The sequence below is a fragment of the Eretmochelys imbricata genome, chromosome 13, assembly GCF_965152235.1.
Source record: "Eretmochelys imbricata isolate rEreImb1 chromosome 13, rEreImb1.hap1, whole genome shotgun sequence".
NCBI lineage: Eukaryota > Metazoa > Chordata > Testudines > Cheloniidae > Eretmochelys > Eretmochelys imbricata.
Window position 1 is genome coordinate 4,297,809 of NC_135584.1, and position 24,211 is coordinate 4,322,019.

The following is a 24,211-nucleotide window of genomic DNA, read 5'->3' on the forward strand; positions in this document are numbered from 1 at the left end:
CACCAAAAGAAGAAAAAAGTCTGCTATGTACACTTGATTTGTGCTACAAGAATTCTTACTTTCAACTGAAATTAGTTGATTTCCGGCTGTCTGTTTTTATTAATTATTTATATCACCTGGGGACCCCAAACAGGTTGTTATAGTGCCTGGGTCCCCAACCAAAGTTGGGGCTACGCTGTTTTAGCTGTTGCACAAATATATAATGAGAGGCTGTGTCCCTTCCTCAAAGATATTACAGTCGAAGCAGACAGAGCAGATGAAGGGTGGGAGAAAGGAAATAGGTAGTATCCCCATTTTGCAGACGGGTAATTTAGGCACAAGGATGAAGTGAAGTGTCCGAGCTCACCCAGGCAGTCTGCCACAGATTTGGGAATTAACCCCAGATCTGAATCCCAGACCAGTGGCTCAGCTGCAAGGCTGCCATCTCCTGTTCAAAGGTGACTTATGGCACAGCTCTATATTGACCTGTTTGTTTGTTTTATCTTTCTATGGCATTTTCTATGTGGCACATTTCCTGACTGGTTTCAGATTAATTTCAGATTTAGTCATGCAAAAACTTAGGATCAAGTTATGCCTAATGAAAGTTGGGCTGCATTAATATCTGTCCTCCTATCTCCTTTTTTGTGTGGAAAAGCCAACTCACCACCTGACTTCAATGTGAGGAAGCATGTGTTCTAAACTCAGATTATCAGGTCAAAGTCTAGCTTTTAATTTAGGGTTTTTTCATCAGTTCCTTATGAAAAAGTTAGGGCTTCTCTACACTTACCGGGGGATAGATGACGGCTGATCACTCTCCCGTTGACATTGCATCGTGTGAACCCCACAGTAAGTAGATCTAAGTATGTCACCTTCAGCTACGTTATTCACGTAGCTGAAGTTGCATAACTTAGATCGATCTCCCCCTGTAATGTAGACAAGGCCTCAGTCATGCTTCTGCTTTGATCAACATTGAGTTCACCAAAGCCGGTGCATTCTTACTCCTATTGAACTACACGTTATTCCATGTTCTGAAATATTTTTCAAGATGGGTTCTTGAAAACTATTTGAAATACTATTGTATGTATTACCATATGTATATGAAGCAAACTCTTTTTTAAAAAAAGTTGGATAGTAGACCCATCCTAAAGAAGGGATCTTAAAAGCGATTTAAAATGATCTATGCTGTATCCATGTATGCCGTTCTGTGTTACTGAAAAGATTTTCAGGAATCAAAACATTAACATCATCTCAGGAGATGGCAAAATAGGTAGATGAGGGGAGGTCCTCAGGGCCAAGAGAGCCAGAAGTGACACAATATGCACCAAAATGAACCATAACTTCAAACAGAAGTCCAGCAACCCAAACTTTTAAATGATTCTCCCCTCCAACCCGCTCCTTTTCTACATTTGATAGTCCAACTGGAATACTCAGAATGACGCACACAACTGGATTTTGCCATCAAAACATACTATTTCCATTCCCCCAGTTAACTCAAAAGATGTACTATCTAAAACAAAGGCACGTATGCTGTTTGTCTTCAGTGGTTGAAAATGACCACTTTCATGGTAGACAGACCCTATTCTTATTGTATTTGATAATAAGGATATTCACCAATATTTCAAAGGGGAATAACTGCCCTGGCTGCAACTGCACCAAATCCTAATGTAAAAAAGAAAAATATTCCACCCCGAACTATAAAGATCCAGGGAACCAGCTGGCATGACAAGGTGTCTACAACGGCAAAATTAACAACAGACCTTAAAACCTTTGTGTCTACAGGGGACAGAGCCAGCTGCTTGGATGTGCCTATTGAACACCAGAAGACTAACACCCAAAGGAAATAATAAAGGGACATCTCAAGGAGCAGTTGGTCCCAAGGCCAGATGGCTGGGCACTCATCCGAATGGACACATACTCATGGAAGGAAGTAAAAGATGGTGGGGTTTTAGATACCATAGCAACTGATAACATAAGCCCCTTGATCATTCTGGTTTAAGTGGTATGGGCTAACTGCCACCTTGTATATAAACACCACCACTTGGCAAGCTAAGACATGACACTGGCATCTGCTGCAGGCAGGCAACTGCCTACCAGCTGACTACATACAACTCTTCCCAGAAAAAGGAACTGAACATTGTTTCAGAATGCACGTGTGAACAAAACAAGCTGAATTCACAATGTAGTATCTACATTAAAAATGTCAGTTTATATTTTTAAAAAGCTATAGCTTCTACAAGAAGTTGGGTGCTCAGCAACAAGGGAAGCTGTTATTTTTCCCTCATAAAGCCACTAGATTTAAGTAATTTCTGGTCACTATGGACACTGCAACTAGCAGGGGTCAGAAATTTTTTAGCAAAAACAGGGACAACCCAAAGGGAAAAACAAAACAAAAAACCCAACAGCAAACAGCAGATCAATACTTTTTGCTGAAGCCATTTAGAAATATTTGATTATAGGGCTACACATTTTCCTTGCAAGGTGGACATCCATTTTTGGAGACACAATGTGCATTGCAACCTCAAGGAAAGCGAGTGGTGATGTAATGTTAACTGATACATTATCCATTGGTTACTTTTGCTATTACATCTAGGCCCTCCAAAGTAAATGGTCATTTTAAAATAAAATAAATGAACCTTATTTAGAATATGTATTTCTCAGTACACATCTATAAATCAAATAGAAGAAAGGAAATATCAAAGAGATATTTGCCATCTCAGGTCATGTGTGTGTTTTTCAGAAGCACAGCTGTTTATCTAACTCCTCTTTAGATAGAAATCACACTAGCAAAACTAACTTTTTATAGACAGTGTTTTAAGGGACAATATCAGATTTAAAACAATATTTTTAAAAATTAATGTCCTTACCTATGTTAACGTTGCATACATTATTAAAACTAGAATCTGTGCTGTTCACACATTTTGTATTTCTCTCAACCTGGACAATGAAAATATATCTGTCATTTTTGTTTCTAGTTAATTTCACTGTCAGCTTCTTATGCTCTAACACAATGGAAAAGTATCTGAGAAGCAAGGAATGCAGGGAAAAATCTTATTTGCTTAAAAAACTTGCTCTGGATTTTAAAAAGATACCGCATAGAAACATTTCTACAGACCTGAGGTTATGTAAAAGCTTTAACAAAACAAAACACATTTTTAAAACAAAAAATTGGGCTAAACAAAAACTAACTCAGGCCCTTTAAACCTTGCACATTGATTGAGGAACTGAAAGAAGCAAAGGCTTTGCTGGTTTAAACACATTTCCTTTTCTCTACTTCAACTTTTTACTCTGAGATGTATGTCTGGGAGTTATTTTTATAACAGGTGCAGTTTGCATTTGATGCACAACAACATTCATCTCCACAGTTCTACCTGCAAACTGGCACTAAGAAGCACAAACGTCTGACATATCAGGAAAATAAAGTTACAAGACAAATAAGCACAAGGAACAAGATTCCATGGGTTTCCCTCCCCATATTCAATTCACACAACCCCCAACACCTCCCCATAAGTGAAGATGAAGATACTGATTGAACTAGTAGCCTGTGGAAAGTGATGCTGTGCTAACTGGAAAAAAAAATCCGATGAACATAAAACTATCCATTTTCTGGAGTCTTATACACAATCTTCCCCTGTAGGGCTCTCACTTTTGTGAAAATACTCAGTCAGTGGGTTCCTCTGTAGAGATTTTTGTCAGTAAACCTGATGGGTCCATATTGTAACATCCAAAAAGCGAAGTGAACCTACCTAGTGCTTCTTCATAGAAGGAACAATGGTCTAAACCGAAACCAATCATGATTTTTAATTTATTTTAATTGTCATTTTCACTGTCCAGTTCGGGGCACCACCACACGTTAGGGAAGATGTGGATAAACTGGAGAGACTCCAAAGGAGAGCAACAAAAATGATAAAAGGTTTAGAAAACCTGACCTATGATGAAAGGTTAGAAAAACTGGACATGTTTAGTTGTGAGAAAAGGAGATTGAGGGGGAACCTGATGAGCTTCATGTTAAGGGCTATGCTAAAGAGGACAGTGATCAACTGTTTTCCATGTTCACTGAAGGTATGACAAGAAGTAAACCGTTAATCTATAGTAAGGGAGATTTAGGTAAAATATTAGGATAAGCTTCCTAACTATAAATGTAGTTAAATTATGGAATAGGCTTCCAAGGGAGGTTGTGGAATCCTCGTCATTGAAGGTTTTTAAGAACAGGTTGGACAGACACTTGTCGGAGACAGTCTAGGTTTACTTGGTCCTGACTCAGGCTGGACTTGACCTCTCGAGGTCCCTTGCAGTCCAACATTTCTATGATTGTTAACCCAACCTTTATCAGTTTTGTTATAAATCAGTTAAACTCTTTGGAATAACTTCGATAGTAGTAATGTTTTTTTTTTATTCCATGTGAAACTTTTTCAGGACTTTATCCCTTGCCCTGCAAATCTGCACACCCAGTTGGCACTTTCAAAACAACATGCCTAACCTCTTGCCATAACTGGATTCTGAGGGACAGGCTCAACTGCATATAAAGAAAAGCTACAGATATCTCAGAGATGTCTGATACATCTCCCCACGTATATACTAAAAGAATTTTAACTCCACTTCAATACACCATGGTAGTGACCTGAATGGTCCTTCCTTATAGCAAAAACGGAGATCTAAGATGGATTTGCACAAAACTACCTCAACTTCACTTCTGAAAGACAAGAGAAGATAAAAATATGCTACGTACTACCTGTTTAAAACTATCCACTACAATAGGAAAAAAACCTTGCAAATGTCAGGATATTCAAATGTGTTATATTTAACTTAAACTATTGTTTTAAATCACCTTTTCAAAATCTGGTGACGGGAGAGAGGATTTCTCTGTGGATATCTGCTGTTTGACTTATAACCAGTAAAACATAAATCAGTCTAAATTTATCTTTAATCTTTTGTGATACCTTAATTTACATGTACTTCACATGGAATCTACATCATCCAAAAGGAAAAGCTGTCTCCAGCTCCTATCTGTCAAAACCCATTAAGGTAAGGGTCTTTCTTAGCCTGGAAGATTTTAGTCAGTCTTACAGCCCACAATCAAGAACTGTTGCTTCTGAAGATAATACATTCCACTGAATTCTCTAGTACTTGCATCTATTTGCAAATTCAAAATTAAAAAGGTGATAAAAGGTAAAAGCAAGCAAGTTATTGAACTGGCTCTAATAATTTTTTTCAGTGATTTCTCTGCCCAGCACTCTTTTCCCCTTTCTCTCCCATAGTGTTACAAACCAGTTGATGTATGAGAAAGTATTACTATGAAGCCGCCACCATCCCTAAAATTAAAGCTGAAACTGGTGTTTGTGCTACAGACCTGATTTAAGGGGGAAAGGGACAGTGCTGGTGGTCTTGGCTGTTGAAACTATTGTGCTAGAAGTTGACATAAAATTTGTTCTTTTTAAAGTAACACTGTTTCAAGGTGGGGTTTTTTTTTTTGTTGTTGTTGGAGAAAAATGTGAGTTAGTTTTAGATTCCTTTGTGTCAAATTCTAGCCCAAACATTCTGTTTAAAAATCAAACCAAAATAAACTTGGTAAGGTGTTAGATTCTAGCACTTCTAGTTTGTGGGTACTGAATTTATTATAATAAATAGAAATTGCCAGGATATTAACAGGTTTCAGAGTAGCAGCCATGTTAGTCTGTATTCGCAAAAAGAACAGGAGGACTTGTGGCACCTTAGAGACTAACCAATTTATTTGAGCATAAGCTTTCGTGAGCTACAGCTCACTTCATCGGATGCATTCAGTGGCAAATACAGTGGGGAGATTTATATACATAGAGAACATGAAACAATGGGTGTTCCCGTACACACTGTAACGAGAGTGATCACTTAAGGTGAGCTATTACCAGCAGGAGAGTGGGGGGGAAAAACCTTCTGTAGTGATAATCAAGGTGGGCCATTTCTAGCAGTTGACAAGAACGTCTGAGGAACAGTGGGGAGGGGGCTGGGGGGGGGAGAGAACAAACATGGGAAATAGTTTTACTTTGTGTAATGACCCATCACTCCCAGTCTCTATTCAAGCCTAAGTTAATTGTATCCAGTTTGCAATTTAATTCCAATTCAGCAGTCTCTCGTTGGAGTCTGTTTTTGAAGTTTTTTTGTTGAAGAAACCCATTGTTTCATGTTCTCTATGTATATAAATCTCCCCACTGTATTTTCCACTGAATGCATCCCATAAAGTGTGCAGTAGCTCACGAAAGCTTATGCTCAAATACATTTGTTAGTCTCTAAGGTGCCACAAGTCCTCCTGTTCTTCTTCCAGGATATTAAGGTCTTGAAAAAGTAGCTAGTGAGTATGAACAACAATATTTGCAACAATTATATCTAATTTCACTATCACCAGATGGGACTTCATGTCATCTCTACTATCCCACAGTCTCACCCCACATCACCAAGGTGATGGACTGTCAGGTGCAAGAAGTCTAGAAATGATGCTAACAAATGCATGGAAGGGAAAATACCACAACCAAAGAAGGAAATTTGACAAAAACAACCCACACACAATGTCATGTGTTTATAACAACACCGCAGTTGAGACAAGCTAGCAAGTTACAACAGCACACATTGACCTTCTAGCAGCTCTCTGAACAGCAAGCAATCTTTAATTAAATGATAATTAAGCACAACAAGATAGCAGTAATCCTGGATCAGAATTTCCTTGCTTTTACTGGGTGGTGTATTACTTCAAAAAAAATTGTTCCTAATTAGTCAGTCTTTGGCCAACATTTTTGATCCTAAAGATACCATTGCCTCTTGTGCCTTGAAACACCAAAGCCTAATAGGTCCTCCACAGCAGTCTATGTTGCATTAAAAAGTAGTTTAGTGCACCAAGAAGTGAGGATTGAAGTTTGAGATCCCAGCTCAGTCCCTCACCTTAGGGCCAGGAGCACTAAACAGGGTTTGCAAACCACTTCAAATTGTTCTTCAGCAACTCCTCTGGCTGAGTTGGAGGACCAGATGTTGAATAACTCCAGAGGAACAATAAGCAAGATACTGGGACTTTTAAAGGTAGAGAAAACAGGAGAGAGGTCTTCTGCATTCCATAAAAGACTCAGAAGAGCACCAGGGAAAAAAGAGAATACAAATCTAAGACAGGTGAAGTTCCTTTTCTCCTTAATCACAACAACAAACCACCTTTCTGTTTTCCAACTACTTCAAATGCTCCTACTTACCAAGGTGTGCCGTTTCATGTGCTCCCTGCGTGTGAATTTTTTCCCACAGATTTCACAAGGATAGGGTCTTTCTCCTGTATGGGATCGCATGTGTCTCTTCAGGATACACTGATGCATGGCTGAGAAACTGCAGTATGGGCACTTAAATTTCTTTCTGATGACTGTGAATTCATTTACTGAAAAAGAGCAACCCAAGAGGGCAGGTTACAACTCAAAACATTTCAAATAATCCATTTTCTTGCTTAATTTTCATTAATGTTTTTGCTGTCAGACCACATTCCCACTGTTTTATACTCTGCATAAGGAAAACATTTAACAAGTTCAATTACGTTGCACTGTCTTTCTAATGTCTGCCTTATTAAGTGGAAGATTTTAACTAGGGTACTTATACTGTGTCAACACAGCTGGGAACTTCAAGTATGTTCCCCAGAGAAACTTGTTGATAAGACTGTACACCAGGCTGTCAAATATTTAGCAACAGTAAAAAAATGATGCAATTTCCTTAATGTCTGTTAAAGTACAAAACAAAAGGGGATTATAATCTGCTATAATCCTAAATTATTTTCAGGAATTGGTTGGCCAATATAGAGACATCTGAAATTCAAGCATAGTTCTAGTTAGTGACAGTGCCCTCATGTACTGAAACAGCTACATGCAGCATCAGGTCAGAAATAACTAGCTGTGAAGAGAGGATCACAAATGTGACATATTGATAGCAGTATGTCGAATTTCTCTTTAAACCCCTAAGTAAAACAAACGAGTGAAATGCAGTTTATAGGAAACCAGGTACCGTGGCACTATTGCCATTAATGTTCAAAGATGAAGGGGTGTCTTGGACAAAGACAGAGTTCACCATGCAAGCATTTAACAGTAACCATCTTTAAAGTAGCATACTATTGCTGCAAATACGGAGAGTAGCAGAAAGCAGATACAAAATCTTTAATGAAAGCGCAATTCTTGAAAGTGTGTTCACGGTCCAAATTGTATAATCTTTGCGAGATTAATTTTCTTATCACATTTTCCTGAATGATTTGGAAGAGAATGAATTTTTATAAGTTATTCCTGTGCTGTCAACGTTTCTCCTTTTGCCATCCTTTTAGAGGCAAGTGCACTCAAACTGGACCCCAGGGATACATACAGTATTGACAGCCTAATGGCCTAATTTGCCAGCAGAATGCACATAGAAGCTGTGTTGCTGTTTCCCCCTCCAAATAAAAATGAAAGTGGAACATGCAAAACAAAGCAGGGGAAAACAGAAGATCTGATATTCCTTAATGGAACCCACCCATTATACATTTGGAGGTCATTGTCTTTGTGCATGTAATGTTTGATATCCTCCCACTAGTGATTCTCTTAGTTGCCATTTCTATCTGTTAAATATTACCCACTTCAATGACTTTGCCCAAAGCAGTTTTACTGCTAGTAAGGACCTCGATTCTTAATCTTAAGGATACCGGTTTGCATTCAATAAAAGCAAATTCTAGTTGACATCTTAAACCTTGGTGGGCTTAAATATGCTATTGTTCTAAGCAGATGGCAAACCAGCGCTGTGTTTTCAAATGAAGCACTGCATGTAGGAGAGAGAAGGAAAAAAGGGAAGTCTAGTGTCTATTATGGTCTTATGTCACTAAAGGTACCGAGTTAAATTACAAGATGCGTACTCAAATATTACATCCTGCAAAGATCCCAGTAGCTAAGTCAACGCTGACAGCTCTCAGCGTCTCACAGACCCACACCCTTCAAGTGCAGTTGTACTCTGAGAAATAAACTATTTTAAAATGACACCTTTTTACTCAGCAGGCCTGCTCCCTGCGTGTATTCCGTCTCATCGGCTTACTCTGGTGACCAGTTCTTTTTAAAAATTTACTTCTATTTGCATGGCAGAACAAACACAACGAGAGTGGGAAACTAGGTTTGATTCCTCATGCATACACAGTGAAGACAATCCTTTGAAACCCCATTGATTAGTATGGGGCTGCACAAGTGTCACTGAAGGCTTAATCTGAAGATATTGAGTTGCACAGGAACACCTGGGAACAATTTTGGAAGAATTTTTATTGCTGGAACTGATACACAAGAAGGGTAGAAGAAAAAACATTTTGAAAAAAACTTGACTGTCTCATTATTAAATTTCTAGGGCTAGTACTTGGAGAACCAACCAGTCTTCTTAGTTGTAAGCTGTGAAATTCAAAGTAAAAATCAATTAAACAAACACTGAACCACAGTGGGTTGTGGTTTTTTCCCTCCAATAGAGAGACTTTTTAAACTAGAACCATACTCATATGCAGATGGTTACTTGTAGTCAATGTAACTTATTTCTAAGCATATAGATGGAAAATCCTTCACTTTTTTGTCCACATTTAAGTGCTGTGCCCTTGATGACAGAGGAAGAATCATATATCCAGCAGAACAGCACCTGTTGTGCTACTCAACACAAAAAGATAGGTCTTGATATTCCATTACTTTCAGTGGAATAATTGAAGAGTAATGCAATTTTCTCCCCTTTTTAAAAAGCATACATAATAAGATAATAAAGGGGCCACCTGTTGTATACTTGTAACCAAATCTGTTACGTTCTGATTTCCTATACATTTAAATGTTACTCATTGGTTATATTCTTATCTCTAGGCCTGAAGATTGTGGATTCAAATAACACCCAAAGACAGAGGCACCTACCCAGTGTTGCAATACACTGTAGGATTAGATAAGGAAGTACTATTAGAAACATTATTCCTTAGGGGATCATTCAACAACCCCTTCTAACTTTTGCTGACTGCCCAGGTAGAAGTTAGAATGCACAGCACTTTTATTTAAGGAGGAGGAAATGAACATATTTCATCAGATGCCAAAAGCTAAGCAAGGTCACATTTGTTCAATACGTGAACAGGAGACCAAGCAAAATACTGAGTTCTGTAAATTTTGGTGATTCAAAACGTTGACTTTTTTTTTTAAATTAAATGAAAAAAATTGGCATTTTTTTTTTTTTTTTTTTTTACAAGAAAGGATTTGGCTGAAAAGTGTTGTCCCACTCTAGTACTAACTGACTGAGAAACACTCTTCTCCAGGCCAGTACTGTAAAAAATGCCCCACGTTTGTGCTGGGCTTCCACGTGCCATTTTTCAGATAACGCACAAACATGGTACTAACAACAACTGGTTGGAACATTTCTGATGAAATGTATTTTCATTGAAATATGTTGTTAAATCGAAGAGTAAATGTTTCAGAGACCTAGCAGTTTTCTAAGATTTCTAAGGTCCAGGGCTTTCTGGTCATTTCTGAGGAGAGAGAGATGCCCAAATTGAAAATCTGATCTTTTCTATAAGAATAATGGACATTTCAACACAATTCCATTTTGTGGAAACATTTGAAAAATTTTGTTTTTGTTCTAACATGGAATGAAATCAAATTTCAACAACTCAAAATGTTGCCACGAAACAGAATTGTCATCTTCTGGCTGGCTCTAATCCTGACCACTTAGAGAGACAATCCAAAGTACAGTTTCCTTCTCCATCAAATGGGGCAGTTATTTTTAAATCTACCTCTAAATTTCCTCAAATCAGCACTTTGAACTTAATAGTCTTCACGTCTTGTCCCAGACTGTTGCTCTGTTGTGTTCTATAGCTCTTGTGTTCCACCCTGAAGTTATTTAAAGCAGCTCTGGAAAACTGTCATGAAAATTTACTAGTCCAAGCACAAAATCTATTCACCCACCTGTACCATGGTGACTATAATGATAATAATGAAAAAACAAAGACTATTTTATTCACTTGTCAGAAAAGATTACCCACTCCAGTCAAGTAGAATTTCATAAGGTTACTTTAAAGGGATTACACCCATGCATGCAAACTGCTTTGGGAACCTATGGAATGAAAGGTGCAAAAGAAAAGATAGAACACCTGAGTTCCCGGCACCATTCATTCTCAATAAAGCATATTCTAATGTCCACTGCTCTCTGCCAGCTATTGTTGATAAAACAATAGCAACACCTTGCTTGTGCAGTCATTGTGCTACTAGTATTTAACTTGTTACTTGTAAAGCACTGTTGAAATAAACTAGAGAATGGAAAGGTATTCTAGTGTATTTTATTTTTCCAACTTGCCTGGGAGAACTTAAAGTATATGAAAAATATTTTGCCTTTGCATTGTATCTAACACATTTCCCAGTTTATTTCTTTTATGAGCAATCTTTAGCAAGTTTGAATATTGTGAAGGACAAAGATATTTATGATAATCTGTTGCCAATTTCAACGGGATAAGATCTCTCAGCTGCTTGACCACTAACAATAGGTTATACAAACAAAACATTTGCACTCCACAGGATCACCATAACCCAAATACTACAGAATCTAGACAATGTAAGCAAGCTATAAACAGATCAGGTAAGATCAGCCAAGGTCAGCTAAGCCTCCCACAACTACATGGCTATTTTCAGTATTGTCTAACAATTTAAACATAACATACATAACTACATAAGGGTCTTATTAAATTCTCAGCTATCCAGCTCTGTTGGATTCCTTCATAGGTGGTTATTTACAGGAATTAAACTAGTCACAGGTGCAGTAAACAAGGTTCCTGCAGGGCCAGCGTTGTGAACAGGAGATGTTCCCTCTCATGTACAGTTAACCAAATCAGTTAAAAAAAAATGCTGTCTTAGTATGGCAAAACAAATTGGGTCCTTTCAATGAAAATGCCTCAAATTAACAGCAAATTTGTGATATTTTGGATTAGCTTTCACCACCACCTAAAAAAAGTCATTAATAGTAATCTACTGGTGAAATACACTATAAATAAATGCAGGACTTGATCCTCTCACCAATGGGGTGGAGGAAATTTTCCCCTGTGGGTGTGTGAAGGAGTGCTGAAGCTATCCATTTCTGCAGAATTTAAGATGTTCTTTAAAAAAATCAAGTGTGATCCTTGCAGTTGCAAAGAGAACCTTCCAAATGAGAAGTGATACAGTACTGCTTTCCTGAGTCCGCAAAGACAGACCGTTCTAAGCGCCGCCGCTGCTGGCATTCCCAATTTAAGTGGAGTCAAGCTGACAAGATTATGGTTAGTTTCACCGTTGCTATTTAGAATCCTGACAACAATGCAACTGTAAATCAGTTTCACACTGTCGGCCAAGAAACCTCTTACCAGCAACAGAAATAGGTACTGGAGCTATTCAGAAGAGGTAACATAGAATAGAAATTGAAAAGCTAGAGTAAGTCACAACAACATGTGGCTGTTTAGAACAGAAACTGAAGAAAAAATTACTGCTGTTTCAACTGTAGAACTTTATGTAGGCAGAATGTAGTTAACAGTGTTACAATTAGCCAGGATGCCACCTATACCATGAGTGCCATGAGAGTACTCTCAGAAATTAAGTGCCCCCAACACCATTCTGCGATACGGTGTCAATTCTGATCTGTAGATTACAAAGGCAAGAGAAGAAGGGATTACTGTGATCCTCTTGTCTGACCTCCTGTATAATTCAAACCATAGAACTTCCCTGAATTAATTCCCGTTTGAGCTACAGCAGATCTTTTAGAAAAACATCCAGTCTCGATTTTAAAATTGCCATTGATGGATAATTCATTACAACTCATAGTAAGTTGTTCCACTGTTAAAGATTTATGCCTTATTTACAGTTTGAATTTGACTAGCTTCAACGTCCAGCCATTGGATTTTGTTATACTTTTTTCTGCTAGACTGAAGAGCCTTCTATAATCCAGGTACTTATAAACTGTGATTAAGTCACCCCTTAATCTTTGCTCTTTGTTAAATAGATTGAGCTCCTACAGTGTCTCACTTTAAGGCATAATTTCCAATCCTTTAATCATTCTTGTGGCTCTTCTCCAAAACTTCTACAATTGATCATCATCCTTCTTGAACTGTGGACACCAGAACCGGACACAGTATTCCAGTAGTGGTCTCACCCGTCCCAGATACAGAGGTAATACAACCTCTACTCCTACTTCAGATTTCCCTGTTTATACATCCAAGACTCACAACAGTCTTTTTGGCCACACACTCACACTGGTAACTCAAGCCCAGCTGATTATCCACCAGGACCAGCAACTCTTTTTCAGAGTCACCGCTTCCCACAATAAGAGTCCCCCATCCTGTAAGTGAGGTACGTTCCTTGTTTCTAGATATATGACTTTACATTTGGTCATATTAAAACACATAATTTGCTTGCTCCCAGATTACTAAGCGATACAGACTGCTCTGTTTCAGTGACTTTTCCCATTTTACCATTCCCCAATCTTTTCATCATCTGCAAACCTTATCAGTGATGATTTTATCTTTCCTTCCAGGTCCTTGATAAAAAACAAAAGGTTAAATGCAGTAGAGCTAAGAACCTTGCATGTCTCCACTAGAAACACACCCACTCAATAATTCCCCTTTTACAATTACATTTCAAGGCCTGTCAGTTAGCCAGTTTTTAATCCATTTTATGTGTGCCATGTTAATTCTGCATCTAGTTTTTGTTTTGTTTTTTAAATCAAAATACTACGTGGTACCAAGTCAAATATCTTACCAAAATCTAAGTATATTCCACCAACACTATTATAATCTTTATCAACCAAACTTGTAACCTCATTTAAAATAAAGATATCAAGTTTGACTGGATTTATTTTCTATTAACCAAAGCTGATTGGCATTAATTATATTACTCTTCATTAATCAAGTCCCATAACAGCTATTCCATTAGTTTCCTGGGATAGACGTCAAGCTGACAGGCCTATAGCGACCCATGTCATCCTGCTTACCCTTGAAAATATTGGCATCACATAAGTTTTCTTCCAGTGTTCCGGAACTTCCCCAGCATTCCAAGAATTATTAAAAAAATCAATGTGACTGGTTCAGAAAACTCAGAGGTAAGAATGCCACTTACTGTACACATTACTTCCTACAACACTAAGATGCCCCTTGGAGGTCTTCCCTCAACTTATTGTCCAGACAACATATGGTTTAAGCTTGCGAGGCTAAATAAATTACAGTGAAATGTTGCATGTTACTGAAGACATAAAAGTCCCCAATATCAAAGCCAAGGTATACAGTTCCAGGAGTTAACCAGGCAAACCCATGTACAAAATGTCCATTTACGTCACTTTGGATGCATGGTCATAGCAAATCCATGCAAATAATGCATGTATTTGGATACCTAAACAGTATGGAAAAACCAGGCACAAAAGCTTTGAGAGAATGGTGAAAACAGATTGAACCACTTTAACTATTTCTGCTTACCAAGAGAAAGATGTGAAAGTTTTATGTTAAATTCAGATACAAACACCGTTTCAAATAACAGATCCAGAACATTTTATGATAATATCCCTCAAATTCACTGCTTTGGGTATTACAACGAATCTCAGTGCATACGACAAATTTTGCCGTTTACTTAAGATTAAACAGACAGAGGACAATAATTTTTGCAGTTATAATTTTATTAAAAACTAAATATTTTGTCAAATATCCATATATTTTTATTTCTGCATCTATAATCTAAAAACCTGAAAAATAAAAGCATCATTAGAAAAACTGTAATACACAGTTTCATTTTAGAGTTTCACAGTACTATCTATCTGTTAAACACACATGCCTATAAGCACATATAGTTAGTCAATAATATATTAACCTCGGTATGGACATACAATGCATTTTTTGGTCTAAATGACAAAGTTTAAATGCACAAACTATTTGCCCTAAATAAAAAGGCTAATATTAAATATTTACAACACTTAAGAATAGCAGCATCTGTAAACAAAGAAATGATCATTGACCAGATTACCAAAATCATTACCAGCAACGATACATGGCAAATACATGAAGAATAGTACCAAGAAATGAAATATGCATTACGAACAGAGTTGTATTTTGAACAAAAACTGCTAAAATAAATAATTTAATAAATTCATTTATATAAAATGAGCATTTTAAAAAAAGTTATCCAGCAACACTACAAAAACTTTGGCATTACTGTCTCAAGTTATCTATATTGTTTCACTGAGGTAAATTTTCATTGTTTTACATTTTTAGAATTCTCTCCTTGCTAATACATGTTAGCTCCCCTCCCGCTTTCCTACCTGAAAAAGTGATGTGCAGGTTTAACACTATCCTGGTTTGTACATGCATTTCCTGCATACGATCTTTTAAAAAAACCTGTTTGCAAATCTAAAACTCCAAACAAGTTCCCAATGGTGAAAGATAAAGACTTTTTTAAAAAGCATAAATCTGGTCTGTCGACTATCACTGCTAAACAGAGACAAATGCGTAGATGATATAGGAAAACAACCGGTTGTACAAAGTTTATATGCATTAGTCCTATCATGTAACATACTCACATCAATGATGTTATTTCCACTCTAGTTTAGAATATGCACGCTAACTCAGTGATAAAGGGAACCCATTTCATTTAGCATCACATGAACTACAGAAGACATTTATTGTAAGGTTTGTCTGCAGTTTGGAAGATTTGTAGTCAACACCCTCCCCACCAAAAAAACCTACAGCTAAATTTATGCTTTCTTAATATGTTGCTAATCTCATTTGCAACAATTATTCATAATTTTTTCTCTTTATTGCTGATTGCTACCATCAGGACCTCCAAAAAGATATGTTTATAATTCAAAGCCCAAATTATGGAGACAGAATTTCTGGAATCCTGTGCAGTAACTAGATCATTTCTGTGCCATATATTGTTTGGCATTCCCCTGCTTCAGTTGTCCATCCAAATATACTCTCATTACTGCAAGACTGCAATATATTATTTCATTTGGTGTGTTATTAGCATTGCCATCCTTAAGACAAGATGTTAAACCAAAAGCAATTTCTTCTGATTCTATGGAAATTAATTTTTTTTAAATTAAAGGGACAACTTGTTTCCTGACCAAAATTCTCGCTCTCAGAAACAGCTGCTACATTTCCTATACAGTTACATCAATACCAGCAGCTGTTTTGTAAAACACTGCATAACTATTGCATAAAGGTGCTATATAAAACTAAATTTTTTTCTACAAGTCTGTAATTTATGCATATGCTGTGTTACTGCATGACAATTATTGGAATACCGAATCTTTTGGATGCCAAGAAGTGTTTCACAAAATAGCTTGAGGCAAGTTTTTTCCCCTTCATTTTACACATTAGACTGCATTTTAAGCTTAAACTATATCTTTTGTTATTTACATGGTAAAACCAATAATCCCTATCACATCATCTCCTACTTCCCAATTTTGAATTTAAAAATACAAGTTTAAGAAAGTTTTCTATTACATGTTTATATAAACATTTGCTATATTGTTCCCTGAAATTCTAATGTTTGTGGTTTTTTTAATTAATTTGCTCCTACCTGTGAAGACAAGAACTTGCAAGTCACTCAAAAAGTTGGATAAGTATTTGCACAGGTGCCAGGAATCAATACGATCGGTATTGACTGTACATATTACAATAAAATGCCTACTTAACCTGTCTAATAGAAAATAATTTCTTCCACTGCTATGTGATCTCATTTGGATGTTAAATTAATTTAATCAAGTCCCTTAAACATTAGGGAAAGGAGAGGGCTAATCTAGTTGAAAGAATGTTATCTAGACATTTTCACAAAGAATAACACAAAATAATAAAGGACAGACTTAACAACATCAAAACAGCAAACTCTGCAGAAAATGCTAACAGAAAACATTAACAAAAATCAGAGAACCCACAGGGGCATTGGTTAGAATGAGAGAAAAGAAGAGGAAATGATCAAGGGTCTTCTTTCATGATCCACCTACTCCTTCTATTTATAAGATGTATTCAGTGACTTTAACAGTTCCTTATGTGTTTCATTACATTTATTACCATTGTGGCAATTTGATTTCTAATGACTGAACCGTAGCATCACTGAAGAAATCAGATAGGATCGAGATTTGTGACTGATGTTACACAGGTATTAATTCCCTAATACAGGGGGAAACCCCTGCTCCCAGTAAGTATTTAATATGGCCATTATATCTGCCTGTGGCACATAACAGTCTAACTTCCTATGGGTTGTAATACTTTGGGTTAGTTGGGATTAGTGTGAGGGTGCCGGTGGCCTGCGATAAAGAGGTCTGACCCTCTAGTAGCCCCCTGTTGCCTTAAACTCTATGACTATGACTCTGTCATGTGACAGCAGCCCTTTTAGGTATGCTGTGATTATTCATGTTCCTTTTCTGATACGGTCTAGATAAGCCCTCATTTTCTGCTTCCAGAATGCCACAGATATTTCTCATGGGGGCAGAGAGCTTTTTCACAGTTCCCTCTCACTGCTTAGTTCCTTCCCACCTCCTCTCCCATCTGCCAAACAGCACAGTAAATTTACTTAGCTATTGCCAAACATCAAACAGGCAGATTAGTCATGTTCATAACAGGAGGAGCAGGTTGATTCTAAGCCATATTTACATATATATCAATAATCAATAAGGGGAAAGCATTATATGGACAAGAGAGAGTTTAATATGGCTTTCTTGCTATATCAATTAACATGACACGTGCTGTAATAGTTACACAGGAACAGACTCAAACTGTCTGTGATCTGCTCAGGCACATTGGGGATGGGGGTGAGGTGGAGTGGTTTGTGGCTCCCTGGCCCTAAGCTGCCACCCAGCTCTGGTGCAAATTAGAGCTGCAGTGAAGCAGATATAATTTACACCAGAGAAGGACTGAGTGTAGCAGAGCAGTGCTCTAGAAGGCGCCACTTCCTCTCCATGTTGGGGATGGTGGAGCCACCTCTTCCAGCTTTCCACTGGTGGACAGTTCCTCCGCATGAGAAATTCTCCACTGGCCATCTCCAGCTGTTTTATGCCCACTTTGTGTAGCTTGCAAAGTGGATTTAGCAAGCTAAAGAATGTGGCCCTTAATGTTTAATCACGCTACAAGTATACTATATTGTTTGTGCAAAACTAAGCATTTCCTTGCCTTGTTTTCCTGAGGTATGGCCATGCTACAAGAGAACTTCGGAGAAATCACAGGACTACTACTTCTAAAACTTTTGTTATTGCTTTCTATTTATGTTGTGTCACATATCAAAAAAACCAATATACAAATTAACCCCTACACACTACATAACACTTAAGCACCAAACTAAGTTGCTGACAACTTGTGCATTGCACACAGAGTATTTGAAACGCACTCTTACTGTGCCTTAAACTACAGCAATTGTTAGAGTAATTAAACTAATATGTATTTGTATGAAAATAAACAGCAAGCTATGAGTTAAACAGTTCACAGCTTTCAAATAATTGAACCAAAGTAATTAAATGGGAACTATATTAAGACTTCAACCTTCCAGTAACAGTGTCTGATTTTCAAGTTCCACTGTCTCCACTATATAGGCTTTTTGGAGCAACAGGATCTGTTTTTATGTACATTCAATTTGGCTAGCTCAACCACAATGTACAGAACAAACTGATGGAGTTAAAAGACTTGAAGAAACTTAGTTTTTGAATGCCACATTCTTACTCATAAATATAAAAAATAACTCCAGGTAACATTCAGCAGCATACTAAATAATCAAATGTTCTTAAACCTGCAGCAATTTTTAAAAAAACCCTAGTATAGAACATATGCCCAAGTAGCACAGAGTTTCTTAATATGATACAGAAAACTGGACTTCTTTATAAATAGCTTGTGGCATTTGGTGATAGCAAAGTACTTTCATTAACTGGTAGTTTGGACCAGAGATGGAACTAGCAGCTCCATCTAGGGTGACCAGATGTCCCAATTTTATAGGGACAGTCCCAATTTTTGGGTCTTTTTCCTATATAGGCTCCTATTACCCCCCACTCCCTGTCCCGATTTTTCACACTTGCTGTCTGGTCACCCAAGCTCCATCCCACAGTTGTGCAATTGCAAAGCTCAGGTCTTTTGTTGTTCTGTTTCTTTTATAATCTGTTTGATGCAATACAAATCTAATTTTTGTCCAATAGCATTCCAGAAGTTTTATGTGGTTTTTAAAACTAGTATAAATGAAGACATCATTCAGCAAAGCACACATATTTGTCACAGTGGTTCAACAGAGTTTCTCATCTAATACAGGCAACAATCAGAGTGCTTTAGGAAAGAGGAGGTGGCTGAGTGTACATACATGGTACATTGGCAGGAAGCCAAAGGAAGTTTAAAAAAAAAAAAAAATCTCAAAATGCCATAATCAAATTTTTTGAAACAGCAGGCCAGTTTCACCTCTTCTGGTAGGACTATATTCCTCTACCCATGCCTGACATCTGCTGGAATTTGTACTTCTCAGAACAGATTCACTTTAGCTGCCATGCAGAACAAGCTTATAGTTCAACTGTGTAATGCCTAACATCAGAGGGGGAAATCTCCTTAGATGACAAAGTCGACACAGAGACATGCCTTCTTCTACTCCCAAATGCAGTTATCCTGTATACTTCTCAATAATCCTTTTGAGACTATTTTAAACAGAACCTATAAAGCAGAATTTTAAACCAAGCAAATGTTTACAATCACTGATCATTTCCATTCATACAGACCCTCACAGTACATAGGGACTGCATAAAACATATTGCTCTAAATTGCTATCTTTACAAAGGAATCTTTTAAAACTGCTTTTAAAAATAAATAAAAAGTTAATTATCCTTAAAACATTATCTTTGTATAACCAATTAAATCTTCTCTAAAGGCTTGAGCTTATATTAAAAAAATACACAAGCCAAAGTTGTTAATCATGACATGTAAAAATTTTAAAGGAATGTGATCTTTAATCATGAGTAATCCAAAATACCATTATATTATCTATCAAAAATATTCTTACACAAAATTGCAGCTTGATTCTAATTAGAGTTTTTAGTTTACAAAATCTGGAGCTGAAATAGTGCCTGACCAATCTGTCCAATATCTGGGAATTATTACAGTGTTACAGTTTATCCAATAAGAAAAGGAGTACTAAAGGCACCTTAGAGACTAACCAATTTATTTGAGCACAAGGTTTCGTGAGCTACAGCTCACTTCATCAGAAGCATTATGAAGTGAGCTGTAGCTCACGAAAGCTTATGCTCAAATAAATTGGTTAGTCTCTACGGTGCCACAAGTAATCCTTTTCTTTTTGTGAATACAGACTAACACAGCTGCTACTCTGAAACCAGTTTATCCAATGGTAAACCCATTCTCAGCAAGTAACAAAGCAGCAATATACTCCTCTTAATTTATGTATTTAATAAAAAATAAATGCCTAAAACATGGGATCCCATCTCCCTCCAATCTCATGATTTTCTCATTTCCTTAATACAGCTTTGATAGACGACGTCAGGTTCCTGATTTTGATCCACACTATCCAGAACTTCTTCACCAATTGGCTGGGCAGAGCCCAGGTAACACACTTTTATATGAGTAGTGAGATTCTTTTGTGTGCCAAAACCTTTGCTGCAAAAGAGACACACAAAGGTACGTTCATCTGAGTGCACAGACATAAGATGCCGGTTCAGATCTGTCTTGTCTCGAAAGAGTTTTAAGCAGTCAGGGCACTGCATCTTCTTGTGGTTAAAGTGGATTGTCTTTTCATGCCTATCCATATTTGATTTTAGTGTAAAGCTTGCAGGGCACTTAGAACACTGGAAACGGGCAAGCTGATCCTGGGACATATGATCAGTGAGGCCAATGAGCACAGGTCTGGCACAGTCAATTAAGTCAAAAGGAAGAATCATGGAAAAAGCATGCTCGTGTATGTGCTCCTTCAACTTTTCAGTGCACTCAAAAACCCTCCTGCAGAAAGCACAAGTCAGTCTCTTGGTTAAGATTGAATCCAAGAACAGGCCTTCATTGGTTAAGTCCATATCTTCACATCTTGAAACATTTATATCTAAAACAGAAACACACACATGTTAATGACTTTAAGTATAAAATAATTTTCTATTAAAGGTATTGTTCTCTCCATTTACCTGTGTCAGAGTTGCCAAACTGCCACAGTGCTAAAAATGCATCATAGGGGACCTGCAAATGAAAAGTTCAATTAAGTTAAAATAAACACACACAGAAAAATATTTTTCACCCACCCACCAGCCCTCCATTTCTTTAAACAGAGATCTAGCATTCTATTCAGCAATAACTAATTTCTCTTTTACAAACTTTTCATTAATAAAATTTAGAAATGGAGGTCAGAATTTTCAAGTTTGGAGCATAAAGAAGGGGACTTAGATAGGGAATTTAAATTCACAGTTGGGCTCGTAAGTAAATGTGGTTCAATTTTCAGAGTTGCCTAACACACACAGCTTCCTTCAACTTAATGGGAACCATGGGTGCAGAGCAATTCTGAAAGTCAAGCTACTTTTATTTAGGAGGTGGCGTATGGATCCAGGTACTTAACTTTGCCCTTAACCCTTTACTGCTATTTTTCTTTCCATAGAGAAATATCCATATCAAGCAAAAGCATGCTCTCCTCCGTTTCTTTTATGTTAAGACTATATGATACGACTGATTTGAATTATAAATACAAGCTGATTTTTGCATAAGCAGTTTGCACTATGCCATTGCATGGGAGACAGTGACTCTGTCTATGGAATAGAGCAGATGATGTAGTCTGGGCAGGTTTCTCAGAGATTGGGGACAGGGTGGGGTGGTAAATTAACCTTTCTTACCAGGTGATTTTTTTCTAAGGTGACTGCAAAAGAAGAGCTGTATTTTACTCCATTTGTTTAACAAGGAGGCAAATATCTAATTCAAAAATATTTAAAAATGTAACTCATTACTGAGAGCTACATATTTTAGTTCAGAAACTTTTCCGTTATGGAAAGCAATCCCTGCTTCTATCCATGTTTAAATAATGAGTAAAAAAGCACACTGGACACCTGTGTGTTCAAGCATCCCTATACTGTATTATAAATTTTAATGGTTTTTACAATAAAAAGCACACCTGCCATTTTTTAAAAAAATACTAATTACTTTTGGATGCATGTTCCATTCAGGAAAGGAAGAAAAGGGAAAGTGATCTGCAAAATTAGGAAAATATTAGCTCTTAACACAGCCCAGGAGCAAATCTGGATTTTTTTTTCCTGAAATTTCAAACTAACTGTATTTTGAAAATCTAACTCGCTAGTGTGACATGGTAAAAGTATAAAATACGATGGTCACATTTTTCTACTAAGGAGAATGTGTGTTAAAACCCTTTTAACATTTACAAATTTTTGCAGCTATCTCTTGATCTTACCTGAGCCGAGGAAGACAGCTTTCCTTTTATCATGGTTTCTGGTGACATTTCACCAGAACAGGAGATCACAGGGGGGCTCTGAGTGGCAAGGTGTGATGAAGGCAGCAGGGGAGATGGTGCTTCCACTTTGCCATCAAATTCGCCCCTTGAACGATTCAAGTTGGCACCAGGCCCTGGGGAACACAGGAAACGAGTCTCACCCACGTGAACTAGCACCAGCTGGTGGTTTTAAAAAAGGCCCTGAAAAGGTAGTGAATGAGCACTTGCAGTTTATCTTCTGTCAGTGGGAAGGAAACGCAGCAGTGTAGTGATGCAGGCCTTTTGTGTTTTTAAAACCAGCCTCCCCACCCAAAATGCCAGTTGTCTGCATGTGATGTATGTGGTGGGGGTTATATCTCACAGCAGCAAAATGGTCACTAAAGAGAGTCACATGGGAGAAAGAAGCAAAAGGTAGCACAAATATTCTGAACAATTACATCTCTGAAATACACTGCTTTCACAAATACTATTTTAAAACATATATCTCTAAATTCTCCATGAACATATACAAAAATAATCAACTATCCATATAACTGTCTTTAAAACTTCTGTCAAAGCCTTAAGATCAACATTTAACCATAATAAATAAATAAATAAAATAATTTGTTTTATATAGTATGCTTAATCCGAGATCTCAAAGTGCTTTGCAAAGGTGAGAAAGCATTACCTACATTTTATGATTGGGAGAGCAGAGAACTTAAGAGACTTGTTCACGGTTGCATAATTAAACCCTAAAAAGTGTTACATTCTAAACCTCTACTAAAGTTTAAGGGAAAAGAATATTGACTGGCCACTAAAAGGCCAACTTATTTTTGCTGTGCCAGACAAAATAAAAGTAAACCCCTTTGTTCATGTTGTGACAGCAGCTAAATGGTATACAGTACTCAGAAAGTATGTTGACAGTCAATGGTGAAAATATACAACAATGTTTTGACTAAGACAAATGGCTATATAAGTTTAAAATTGTTAATTAAACCTTAACAGCCATCTTAATTGTTGCCTCATTTCAACCTCACAAACCACTGCTTGTGAAAAGAAAGTGGGCAAAATCAACAGGAAAAAATACTATATATGCACTGTTAAATGTGGTTTTGTAAACTAAGCTGTAAAAAAAGCAGAATTTTAAATACTTTACGTCCTTTCAAAGGCTTTTTATTCTTATTACAAGAGTACAATAATTTGCTTGCAAGATCGCAAACAAGATGTATAAAAACTTAGCATAATTTTCATCAAATTATTAAATACGTGCAAATGTTAAGTCGCATGGCATGAACAATTATTTCACAAAAGATACAACTTAATCAAAATTACAACGAAGCATTCCACTGAAACTGGGTAAGAGTTTCTTACTTAAACCACCCGTCCCAAAACACAGCAGCCTAACATTTTTATTAAATACTAAAAAAGATTAAAGTGACTTTAAGATGCCTTCTAATAAGGACTCCCCATTACTTCCTCAGTTTATTTAATTTTTCGTTCATGTGAAACACCACAGCTACTCTTGCACTTCTTACTATCCTCTGGTTTGGCCTCCTCTGTTTTGGTCTTCTGTATTAAAGTTACTCTCACAGTTTAGTTAGTTACATTCAGGAGTGATGAGAAGAGAATATTTTTAAGCTTTCCTTCTATTTAACAATAAACATTGCACGGCAGTGAAGAATGCCAAGAAAAACTAAATGTATGCAGTAATAAGGCAAAATTAAATTATTAAGTTACTATCTCCAGTTATAAACAGGTGGATTTCTTGTCTTAATTTACCATTACAACTTATGTGATTTCCTTGTGACTGGGCAATGGTCTGTGGCAGTTTCAAGAACACATGGAGA

General features: G+C 37.0%; 1 protein-coding gene across 6 annotated transcripts in view; it reads right to left on the reverse strand.

The window, feature by feature from the left end:
• The window catches only part of ZBTB46 (zinc finger and BTB domain containing 46), a 107,841-nt gene that overhangs the window by 8,764 nt on the left and 74,866 nt on the right, over positions 1-24,211 (reverse strand). For 5 of the 6 annotated variants that reach the window (XM_077832657.1, XM_077832661.1, XM_077832659.1 and 2 more), the window contains 3 exons: positions 22,347-22,519; positions 21,082-21,133; positions 14,642-21,002 (listed from right to left, as the gene is read on the reverse strand). In XM_077832657.1, coding sequence (XP_077688783.1) covers positions 20,407-21,002; positions 21,082-21,133; positions 22,347-22,519 — 821 coding nt within the window. In that variant the 3' untranslated portion in view covers positions 14,642-20,406. Of the gene's footprint in view, positions 1-7,184; positions 7,361-14,641; positions 21,003-21,081; positions 21,134-22,346; positions 22,520-24,211 lie in introns of those variants that run through there. The other variant, XM_077832662.1, reaches the window with a different exon arrangement.